The sequence below is a fragment of the Coregonus lavaretus genome, assembly GCF_964263955.1.
Source record: "Coregonus lavaretus genome assembly, chromosome: 13".
NCBI classification, from domain to species: Eukaryota; Metazoa; Chordata; class Actinopteri; order Salmoniformes; family Salmonidae; genus Coregonus; species Coregonus lavaretus.
Window position 1 is genome coordinate 39,045,863 of NC_140000.1, and position 12,369 is coordinate 39,058,231.

The window sequence follows — 12,369 nt, forward strand, 5'->3', positions numbered from 1 at the left end:
TTCCTTGCAGGTAACCATGGTTAACAGAGGAAGAACAATGATTTCAAGCACCACCCTCCTTTTAAAGCTTCCAGTCTGTTATTCTAACTCAATCAGCATGACAGAGTGATCTCCAGCCTTGTCCTCGTCAACACTCTCACCTGTGTTAACGAGAGAATCACTGACATGATGTCAGCTGGTCCTTTTGTGGCAGGGCTGAAATGCAGTGGACATTTTTTGGGGGGATTAAGTTCATTTTCATGGCAAAGAGGGACTTTGCAATTAATTCCATTTCATCTGATCACTCTTCATAACATTCTGGAATATATGCAAATTGCCATCATAAAAACTGAGGCAGCAGACTTTGTGAAAATTAATATTTGTGTCATTCTCAAAACTTTTGACCACGACTGTACACAATACACAGGATGTACAGTATATCCTTAAAGTGTATGTGTGTGTGTCTTACCTTCCCACACTGTCTGCATTTCCCCTCTTGGCGGCGCCGGTGCACCCAGTGATGCCTCAACATATTCTGCCGAAGACAGGGAGGAGGGGGAGGGAAAGAAAGAGAGCAAAGACTGACATATACAGTAGTTCTCTCTCTCTCTCACACACACACACACAGGCACGCACACACACACCCACACACATATCAGAGACACACCATCATCAGATGCTGACTCACATCTCTGAGGCAGCGAGAGCCTCCTTCTCTAAACGTTGGCTTACAGCGGAAGTTAATCTGAGAGAGAAAGAGAGGGTTGGGGCAGTGAGAGATGGTAAGGATGTAGCGTCAGGTGTGCTTTATCAGATTTACTTGTTGAAAGGGAGATTTGTAATGTGTTACCTTGTCGAGCTGCTCGATGCAGGATGTGTGGACTACGATCTTACACGCTGCACACTTCCTCCTGGGGGCAGACTTCTTAAAAGAGAGGACAAACACACAGACACACAGCAGAAAGAGCAATGAGACTCACGTAGACACACACACACATGCGCGCGCACACACACAGAGACAAACTGATAAATCTGCCCGCTCGGATCAAGTCACAATAAAAGAGTTGTCGACGCTTGAAAAACATAAAACACGCATTTAGCCCATAAGAGAGCGAGAGAGAGAGAGAGAGAGAGAGAGAGAGAGAGAGAGAGAGAGAGAGAGAGAGAGAGAGAGAGAGAGAGAGAGAGAGAGAGAGAGAGAGAGAGAGAGAGAGAGAGAGAGAGAGAGAGAGAGAGATTCCCAAACCTTCCATAACAAAGCCATCACCTACAGAGAGATGAACTTGGAGAGTAAGCTGGTCCTGGGGCTCTGTTCACAAACACAAACAGACCCACAGAGCCCCAGGACAACAACAACAACAACACAATTAGACCCAACCAAATCATGAGAAAACAAAAAGAGAATTACTTGACACATTGGAAAGAACAAACAAAAAAACAGAGCAAACTAGAATGCTATTTGTCCCTAAACAGAGAGTACACAGTGGCAGAATACCTGACCACTGTGACTGACCCAAACTTAAGGAAAGCTTTGACTATGTACAGACTCAGTGAGCATAGCCTTGCTATTGAGAAAGGCCGCCGTAGGCAGACCTGACTCTCAAGAGAAGACAGGCTATGTGCACACTGCCCACAAAATGAGGTGGAAACTGAGCTGCACTTCTGTCACGACTGTCTGTGAGATGCGGTAGACGAAGTCAGGCGCAGGACACAGAACTCTCGGATACGTACTTTTAATACGAAAAGGATCCAAAAGGACACAGAAAATAACTCCACGCAGGGAGGAAATAACCCGCTCACCAAAATAGACAACCGTGAAGGGGAAAACAATCACACACAAAGTACAGATGAGAGACAGGGGTAATTATAAGGGAAACAATTAACATAACGACGAACAGGTGTAAACAATACAGACAAAACTAAACAAACACCGATAACGTCGAACGGCAGTAGCTAGTACTCCGGGGACGACGAACGCCGAAGCCTGCCCGAGCAAGGAGGAGGAGCAGCCTCGGCAGAATCCGTGACAGTACCCCCCCCTTGACGCGCGGCCCCAGCCGTGCGCCGACCCCGGCCTCGGGGACGGCCAGGAGGACGCGGAGCAGGGCGAGTTGGGTGACTCCGGTGGAACTCTGTCAACAGGGAGGGATCTAGGATGTCCCTCCTAGGGACCCAGCACCGTTCCTCCGGACCGTACCCCTCCCACTCCACGAGATACTGCAGACCCCCCATCCGACGCCTCGAATCCACGATGGAACGGACTGAGTACGCCGGAGCCCCTTCGATGTCTAGTGGGGGCGGAGGGGCCTCTCGTACCTCATTCTCCTGGAGTGGACCAGCTACCACCGGCCTGAGGAGAGACACATGGAACGAGGGGTTAATGCGATAATTAACAGGCAGCTGTAACCTATAACATACCTTGTTCAATCTCCTCAGGACTTTAAATGGCCCCACAAACCACCGGCCCAGCTTCCGGCAGGGCAGGTGAAGGGGCAGGTTTCTGGTCGAGAGCCAGACCCGATCTCCCGGTGCATAAACCGGACCCTCACTGCGGTGGCGATCGGCGCTCGCCTTTTGCCGTCTGATGGCCCGCTGCAGATGGACGTGCGCAGCGTTCCATGTCTCCTCCGAGCGCCGAAACCATTCATCCACCGCAGGAGGCTCAATCTGGCTCTGATGCCAGGGTGCCAGAACCGGCTGATAGCCCAACACACACTGGAAAGGAGTGAGATTAGTGGAGGAGTGGCGGAGTGAGTTTTGGGCTATCTCTGCCCAGGGAATATACCCCGACCACTCCTCCTGCCGGTCCTGGCAGTAGGACCTCAGAAACCTACCCACATCTTGGTTTACTCTCTCCACCTGCCCATTACTCTCAGGGTGAAAACCCGAGGTAAGGCTGATCGAGACCCCCAAACGTTCCATGAACGCCCTCCACACTCTAGAGGTGAACTGGGGACCCCGATCAGACACTATATCCTCAGGCACCCCGTAGGGCCAGAAAACGTGAGTAAACAGGGCTTCGGCCGTTTGTAGGGCTGTAGGATGACCTGGCATAGGGATGAGACGGCAGGCCTTAGAAAACCGATCCACAACGACCAAGATCGTGGTATTCCCCTGGGAGGGGGGAAGGTCCGTGACAAAATCCACCGACAGGTGAGACCACGGCCGTTGTGGAACGGGGAGAGGTTGTAACTTCCCCCTGGGCAGGTGTCTAGGCGCCTTACACTGGGCGCACACCGAGCAGGAAGAAACGTAAACTCTCACGTCCTTAGCTAAGGTGGGCCACCAGTACTTCCCGCTAAGACAGTGCACCGTCCGACCAATACCAGGATGACCAGAGGAGGGTGACGTGTGAGCCCAATAAATCAGTCGGTCACGGACCTCGAGCGGCACGTACCTCCGTCCCTCTGGACACTCTGGGGGAGAAGGGTCTGTACGTAACGCCCGCTCGATTTCCATGTCGACCTCCCACACCACCGGTGCCACGAGACAAGACTCCGGTAGTATGGGAGTGGGCTCAATGGACCTCTCCTCTGTGTCATATCGTCGGGACAGGGCGTCTGCCTTAACGTTCTGTGACCCGGGGATATACGTGATCTTAAAGACAAACCGGGCCAGAAACATGGCCCACCTAGCCTGACGAGGGTTCAGTCTCTTCGCTGCCCGGATGTACTCCAGGTTACGATGGTCAGTCAGAATGAGAAAAGGGTGGTTAGCCCCCTCAAGCCAATGTCTCCACACCTTCAGGGCCTGGACCACAGCTAGCAGCTCCCTGTCCCCCACGTCATAATTGCGCTCCTCCTGACTGAGCTTCTTAGAATAGAAAGCACAGGGGCGGAGTTTTGGAGGCGTGCCCGAGCGCTGAGACAGTATAGCACCGATCCCCGCCTCGGACGCATCCACCTCGACTTGGAACGCCAAAGAGGGATCCGGATGTGCCAGCACCAGAGCTGAGGTGAACAGGTCCTTCAAATGACTAAACGCCCTGTCCGCCTCAGCAGACCACTGCAAACGCACCGGGCCCCCCTTTAGCAGGGAGGTAATGGGAGCCGCTACCTGTCCAAAACCCCGGATAAACCTCCGGTAGTAATTGGCAAAACCCAAAAACCGCTGCACCTCCTTTACTGTAGTTGGAGTCTGCCAATTACGCACGGCTGAAACGCGGTCAATCTCCATCTCCACCCCTGACGCAGACAACCGGTGTCCCAGGAAGGAGATGGACTCCTGGAAAAACAGACATTTCTCTGCCTTCACATACAGATCATGCTCCAACAGTCTACCCAGCACCCGACGTACCAGGGACACATGCTCGGTACGTGTAGCGGAGTATATCAGAATGTCATCAATATACACCACTACCCCCTGTCCATGCAAATCCCGGAAAATCTTGTCTACAAATGATTGGAAGACTGAAGGAGCATTCATTAGACCGTATGGCATGACGAGGTACTCATAGTGACCCGAGGTGGTACTGAAGGCTGTTTTCCACTCATCTCCCTCCCGAATGCGCACCAGGTTGTAAGCGCTCCTGAGATCCAATTTTGTGAAGAAGCGCGCCCCGTGTAATGACTCCGTCATACTAGCAATCAGAGGGAGAGGATAGCTGTATTTAATAGTGATCTGATTGAGACCACGGTAATCAATACACAGGCGTAAACCCCCATCCTTCTTCTTCACAAAAAAGAAACTTGAGGACACAGGAGAAGTGGAAGGCCGTATGTATCCCTGTCTCAAGGATTCGGCGACGTATGTCTCCATAGCAGCCGTCTCCTCCTGAGACAGAGGATACACATGGCTGCGAGGGAGCGCCGTGCCAACCTGGAGGTCTATCGCACAATCCCCCTGTCGATGAGGTGGTAATTGAGTCGCCTTCTTCTTACAGAAGGCGATTGCCAAATCGGCATACTCAGGAGGAATGTGCATTGTGGGCATTTGGTTCGGACTCTCCACCGTCGTTGCCCCTACGGAAACACCTACACACCGCCACACACACTGATCAGACCATCCCTTGAGAGCCCTCTGTTGCCATGAAATGTTGGGATAGATATTAACCAGGGAAGTCCCAACACCACTGGAAACGCAGGAGAGTCAATTAAATACAACTGTATAGTCTCCTCATGACCCTTCTGCGTTTTCATCTTCAGTGGCGCTGTGACCTCCCTAATCAATCCCGAACCCAAAGGCCGGCTATCTAGGGCATGGATAGGGAAGGGCACATCGACTGGTAATATAGGGATCCCTAACTTATATGAGAAATGGCGATCGATAAAATTCCCAGCTGCGCCTGAATCGACTAGCGCCTTATGCTGGGAGTAAGAAGAAACTTCTGGAAACATCACTTGGATACACATATGAACAGCAGAGAGCTCTGGGTGAGTTGGGACCTTACTCACCGGGAATGACTCATCAGTGCGCTGCCTGCTGCCTCGAATCCGAGGAGACCCTCCCCAGCACCGAACCGCCGTGTGTCCTCGGCGGCCACAGTTGGTGCAGGGGACAGCCTCCTTCCTGGCCTCCCTACTACCAGCACCCCCGAGCTCCATAGGGCTCGGCTCGGAGGTGCTGGGGGATGGAATGGACGGCCCCAGCGCTGGACGTCCGCGGGTAGCCAACAGGGTATCCAAGCGAATCGACATGTCCACCAGCTGATCGAAGCTTAGGTTGGTGTCCCTGCAGGCCAGCTCTCGACGAATGTCCTCCCTCAGGCTGCATCTGTAGTGGTCGATGAGGGCCCTCTCATTCCATCCCGAATTGGCAGCCAGAGTCCGGAAGTCCAGTGCGAATTCCTGTGCGCTCCTCTTTCCCTGTCTGAGGTGGAATAGATGCTCACCCGCCGCCTTCCCCTCCGGGGGATGATCGAACACTGCCCTGAAGCGGCGGGTGAACTCCGCATAGTTCACAGTAGCGGCGTCTATCCCTCCCCACTCGGCGTTGGCCCACTCCAGTGCCTTGCCGGACAGACAGGAGATGAGGGCGGACACGCTCTCGTATCCCGAGGGTGCCGGGTGAATGGTTGCCAGGTAAAGTTCCACCTGGAGCAGGAAACCCTGACACCCGGCTGCGGTGCCATCATAAGCCCTCGGGAGCGAGAGCCGAATCCCACTGGACTCCGGATGTGAGACGATAGGAGTAGCCGATGGTGGTGGTATCGTTGGAGGAGGTGTGGGCAAACCTCCTCTCTCCCATCGTCCCAAAGTGTTCATAACGTTATCCATAGCGGCACCAAGATTTTGGAGCATCGCTGCCTGTTGTAGGACGCGCTCCTCGAGTGATCCAGTCGGTGCCGTCGCTCCTGCTGACTCCATGGTAAGGTGTGTGATTCTGTCACGACTGTCTGTGAGATGCGGTAAACGAAGTCAGGCGCAGGACACAGAACTCTCGGATACGTACTTTTAATACGAAAAGGATCCAAAAGGACACAGAAAATAACTCCACGCAGGGAGGAAATAACCCGCTCACCAAAATAGACAACCGTGAAGGGGAAAACAATCACACACAAAGTACAGATGAGAGACAGGGGTAATTATAAGGGAAACAATTAACATAATGACGAACAGGTGTAAACAATACAGACAAAACTAAACAAACACCGATAACATCGAACGGCAGTAGCTAGTACTCCGGGGACGACGAACGCCGAAGCCTGCCCGAGCAAGGAGGAGGAGCAGCCTCGGCAGAATCCGTGACAACTTCCTAACCTCCTGCCAAATGTATGACCATATTAGAGACACATATTTCCCTCAGATTACAGCGATCCACAAAGAATTCGAAAACAAACCCAATTTTGATAAACTCCCTTATCTACTGGGTGAAAAACCACAGTGTGCCATCACAGCTGCAAGATTTGTGTCCTGTTGCCACAAGAAAAGGGCAACCAATGAAGAACAAACACCATTGTAAATACAACCCATATTTATGTTATTTATTTTCCCATTTGTACTTGTTTCCTATTTGCACATTGTTACAACACTGTATATATACATAATATGACATTTGAAATGTCTTTATTCTTTTGAAACTTCTGAGTGTAATGTTTACTGTTAATATTTATTGTTTATTTCACTTTTGTTTACTATCTACTTCACTTGCTTTGGCAATGTTAACATACGTTTCCCATGCCAATAAAGCCCTTAAATTGAATTGAATTGAGAGAGAGAGAGACCCTGACAGCACCATGATAACAATCAACCTCTACAAGACTGGGACTGTCATGGTGCAAGGTAACCTTAGGCTGTTTGAAACAGACTTTCAGACCATTAAGGAGAGAGCAGAGAGAGAGAGAAGGACACCACCAGTGACATGCCCTCCCACAAGACAAACTCCACCAGCACCACCCTCACCCCCACTATCCCCACCCAAAAAGGCACATCCAGCACCTCTCTTCCCACCATAGTGGAGGACACGCCCCAGGAGGAGAGCGACCCTGTCAGTGCAGAGCAGGCTCAGACACACCTTAGAGGAGCACTTAACCAAGGCGCGGACAGAGCAGGACAGCAGCCTTGCAACACAGCTGAAAGAAGTTCAGCAAGAGAGAGACGGACTCAAGAGAGAGCTGGCTGATCTAACAAAGGAGGAGAGAGAGCTCCAAAAAGACAGGCAGAGCAGTAATAACGAGCTGACCACACTAAGAGAGGAGCTGCAGGAGAGAAAGAGAACAGAGGCCAGGCCGCAGGAGCAGCTAGATCACAACTCTATGACCTGCCCTCACACAGCAGTGGAGCCCACCTCAACCAGCCAGGCCTCCCCAGCCCTGCCAGCTGCATGCCTCCCCCCAGCCCCCAGAACAGCCTCCCACTGACAGCGGCACCGGCACAGACCAGCCACACCCCAGCAGCCCCAACTCTACCCCCTCCAGTCCAGAAGAAACACTGGCTGAGATTGTCCTGTTGATGGACTCAAATGGGAAGTTTGTTCAGGAGAATAAACTTTTCCCTAAACACAAAACGAGAAAGGTGTGGTGCCCAACAACGCAGAGTGCCATGGCGCTGCTTGATAAGGCCCAGCTCGGGTCTCCAAGCCACATAATCATACACACCGGAAGCAACGACCTGCGTGCTCAGCAGGAGAGGGTGGCGACTTCACTACGGGGAGTGATTGAGAAGGCCTCTTCAATCTTCCCCAACTCAAGGATTGTGGTGTCAACCCTTCTACAGAGGAAGGACTTCCACCCTGCCACAATCCAAAGAATAAACGCCAGCCTCTCCCGGACTGTGCCCTGCGACCCAATGTACACCTGGCCCACCATCCCACCCTCGATCTGGACTGTCTCTATGACCATGTTCACCTGTACAGGGAGACAGTCCCCACCCTTGCTAAGACTCTCAAGGACGTCGCTTTAAACCGCATCCCGACCTCTCCACCCAGGAACAGCGGAGCAATCTCCACCCCCCCGAGATCACAGAGACAACACCCCGGAACAGCACCCTGGACCCCACAGCCACGGCCACAGCACCACCAACCTCAATGCCCACCACATCCAGCGCAGCACAGACCACCCCAGCCCAGCTTCAGACCCACCCAGACGAGGCCTAACACCCCCCTCCCCCCCACCGCAGACCCACACTTGGAGGAGCCACAGCCCGGCAGATAGAGCTATGGACAAGCTGTGACTGGCCCAGCTCCCACCAACGAAATGAGTGACATCAAACAAATGCTGAATCTACTATGCTCACATGTGATAGGCCGAGGGTCATGGTAAGATGAGCACAATAACTCCACCATCCTCACACTACATCCACCCAAGTGGCATGACACAAATACTATCTTAAATGATAAACAAATCACATTTGCATAATAAGAGTTTACCTTAATTGAAAAATCATATTTTAATAGTTATTGTTGGATTGTGAGTGTTTATCTCATTTTGAAGGTAAAGAAAAAACTGTTATGAAGTCTTTTTACGTTGCATGTTGGAATTTACAAGGATTGAAGTCCTCTGCTTTTGGGCTAAAGAGCAGAAACCCAGACTTCCTTAAAGAAATTGATGATGTTGATATTGTAGTACTACAGGAAACATGGTGCAGAGGTGATGTTTCCACTGGCTGCCCACTAGGTTATAGGGAGATAATCGTACCATCCACCAAATTAAAAGGAATCACACAGGGCAGAGACTCAGGGGGAATGCTAATATGGAATAAATCTGAACTAACTAATTCAATCGAATTGATCAAAACAGGAGAATTCTTTATCTGGCTAAAAATCAACAAGGCTATCTTAACAGATAAAAACATATTCCCCTGTGCCACATACATTCCCCGCTCAGAGGCACCCTACTTACATTTTAGTCATTTAGCAGACGCTCTTATCCAGAGCGACTTACAGTTAGTGAGTGCATACATTATTTATTTTATCGAACCCACAACCCAAACGCCATGCTCTACCAACTGAGCTACATCCCTGCCAGCAATTCCCTCCCCTACCCTGGATGACGCTGGGCCAATTGTGCGCCTCCCCATGGGTCTCCCGGTCACGGCCGGCTATGACAGAGCCTGGATTCGAACCAGGATCTCTAGTGGCACAGCTAGCACTGCGACGCAGTGCCTTAGGCCACTGCGCCACTTGGGAGTTTCTCCATTCTAGAGGGGGAGATTAGTCACTTTCAGGCCCAAGGCAATGTGCTGGTCTGTGGAGACCTGAATGCTAGAACAGCAGAAGAACTAGACACTATTAACAGTCATGGGGACAAACACCTACCGGGAAGCAACAACCTTTCCCTCCCCACACACCCCCCCAACGATGACAAAGTGAAAAACAAAAATGGAGTACAGCTCCTGAATCTCTGTCGAACACTGGGTTTGTACATAGTCAATGGTAGGCTAAGAGGGGACTCTTTTGGTAGGTACACGTACAGCTCATTCCTTGGCAGCAGTACTGTAGACTACTTCATCACCGACCTCAACCCAGAGTCTCTCAGAGCCTTCACAGTCAGCCCACTAACACCTCTCTCAGACCACAGTAAAATCACAGTGTATCTGAGAAGAGCAGAACCCAACCATGAAGCATCACGGCCCAATAAATTATATGGTACTAAACAGACCTATAGATGGAGCGCAAAGAGTACAGAAATCTACCAAAAATCAATTAGTAGCCAAAAAATACAATCTCTCCTGGACAACTTTTTAGCCTTAACATTCTCCTACAGCAATGAAGGTGTAAATTTGGCAGTTTGGAACATAAACTTTATATTTGACAAATTAGCCACCTTGGCTAATTTTAAGAATACATTTTAAGAATTTTAAGGCTAATCTTAAGAAACATAAGAGCAAACCAAAAAGAATAGATAATGAAAAATGGTTTGATAATGATTGCAAAAATCTAAGAAAGTCATTGAGAAATATATCTAATCAAAAACACAGAGACCCAGACAACAAAAATATATGCCTTCAATATGGGGAGACACTGAAGCAATACAAACACACCCTAAGAACAAAAAAAGAACAGCACATTAGAAATCAGCTGGATGTGATTGAGGAATCCATAGAATCAAACCACTTCTGGGAGAATTGGAAGAAATTAAACAAACCTCATAATGAGGAATTGGCTATCCAAAATGGGGATATGTGGAGAAATCACTTTGCAAACCTCTACAGCAATATAACAAAGAGCCCAGAACAACAAGATATACAAGAAAAATTACAAATCCTTGAATCAGCACTCAAAGACTATCAGAATCCTGTGGATACCCCAATTACAGAACAATAATTATTGGAAAAACTTTGCACTCTCCAACCCAAAAAGGCCTGTGGTGCTGATGGTATTTTAAATGAAATTATCAAATATACAGACCACAAATTCAAATTGGCTATACTCAAACTCTTCAATATTATCCTAACTGCAGGTATTTTCCCGATATTTGGAACCAAGGATTGATCACACCAATTTATAAAAATGGAGACAAATTTGACCCAAATAATTACAGAGGAATTTGTGTTAACAGCAACTTGGGGAAGATTCTCTGCAGTATCATAAACATAAACTACATAATTTACTTGATGAACTCAACGTCCTAAGCAAAAGCCAGATTGGATTTGTAAAAAATTATCGTACAACAGACCACATTTACACCCTCCACACTCTAATTAACAAACAAGTAAACCAAAACAAAGGCAAAATCTACTCGTGTTTTGTAGACTTCAAGAAAGCATTTGATTCAATTTGGCACGAATGTATTTTTTACAAACTAATAGAAAGTGGTATTGGAGGGAAAACATATGATGTTATTAAATCAATGTACACTCAAAACAAATGTGCGATTAACAACAAGCAAACAGACTTCTTCTCTCAGGGACGTGGAGTGAAACAGGGCTGCCCAATAAGTCTAACACTATTTAACATCTACATTAATGAATTGGCAAAAACATTAGAAGAATCGGCAGCACCTGGTCTCACCCTACACAACACTGAAATCAAGTATCTGCCGTACGCAGATGACCTGGTGCTACTGTCTCCCTCTAAGGAGGGGTTACAGCAGCATCTAGATCATCTGCACAGATTCTGTCAGACCTGGGCCCTGACCGTTAATCTAAAAAAAAACGAATATAATGATATTCCAAAAAAGGTCCGGAAATCAGGATGACAAATATAAATTCTATTTGGACACAGTTCTATTAGAACACACCAAAAAGTACACATATCTAGGACTAAATATCAGCAACACAGGTAGCTTTCACATGGCTGTGAATGAGCTGAGAGACAAAGCAAGAAGAGCATTCTATGCCATTAAAAGGAATATTAAAATCGAAATTCCAATTAGAATCTGGCTCAAAATTTTCCAATCAGTTATAGAACAAATTGCTCTATATGGCAGCGAAGTATGGAGTCCGCTCTCTAATAATGAATTTACCAAATGGGACAAACATCCAATCGAAATACTGCATGCAGAGTTTTGCAAGACTGTATTGCAAGTGCAAAGAAAAACTCAGAATAACGCATGTAGAGCAGAATTGGGCCAATACCCCCTCCTTATTCGAATAGAAAAAAGAGCCATCAAATTTTACAAGCATCTAAAAACAAGTGACCCCAAAACATTCCATCACACAGCTCTACTATGTCAAGAGATGAAACAAGAGAAGAGTCCCCTCAGCCAGCTGGTTCTGAGGCTCAGTTCACTAACCAAAACCAACCTCATAGAGACTCAGGACAGCACTCAGAAAAATATATCACCTATTGGAAAGACACCACAAAAAATCAAAGTAAACTTCAATGCTATTTGGCTCTAAACATGGTGGCAGACTATCTGACCACTGTGACTGATAGAAAACTGAGGAAAACAATGACTAGGTACAGACTCAGTGAGCACAGTCTGGCTATAGAGACCGGTCGTCAAAGGCAAACCTGGCTGCCCAGAGAGGACAGGGAGAGGCAGAGACAGTGCTGCATTAACTACTACTC

The 12,369-nt window shown here is 48.6% G+C and overlaps 1 protein-coding gene across 1 annotated transcript in view; it reads right to left on the bottom strand.

Moving 5' to 3' along the window:
- Window positions 1-12,369, bottom strand: part of dgki (diacylglycerol kinase, iota) — a 68,831-nt gene that overhangs the window by 21,332 nt on the left and 35,130 nt on the right. The window contains exons 4-6 of the mRNA XM_084175422.1: window positions 830-904; window positions 668-724; window positions 449-514 (exon numbers count right to left, since the gene is read on the bottom strand). Coding sequence (XP_084031548.1) covers window positions 449-514; window positions 668-724; window positions 830-904 — 198 coding nt within the window. The remainder of the gene's footprint in view (window positions 1-448; window positions 515-667; window positions 725-829; window positions 905-12,369) is intronic.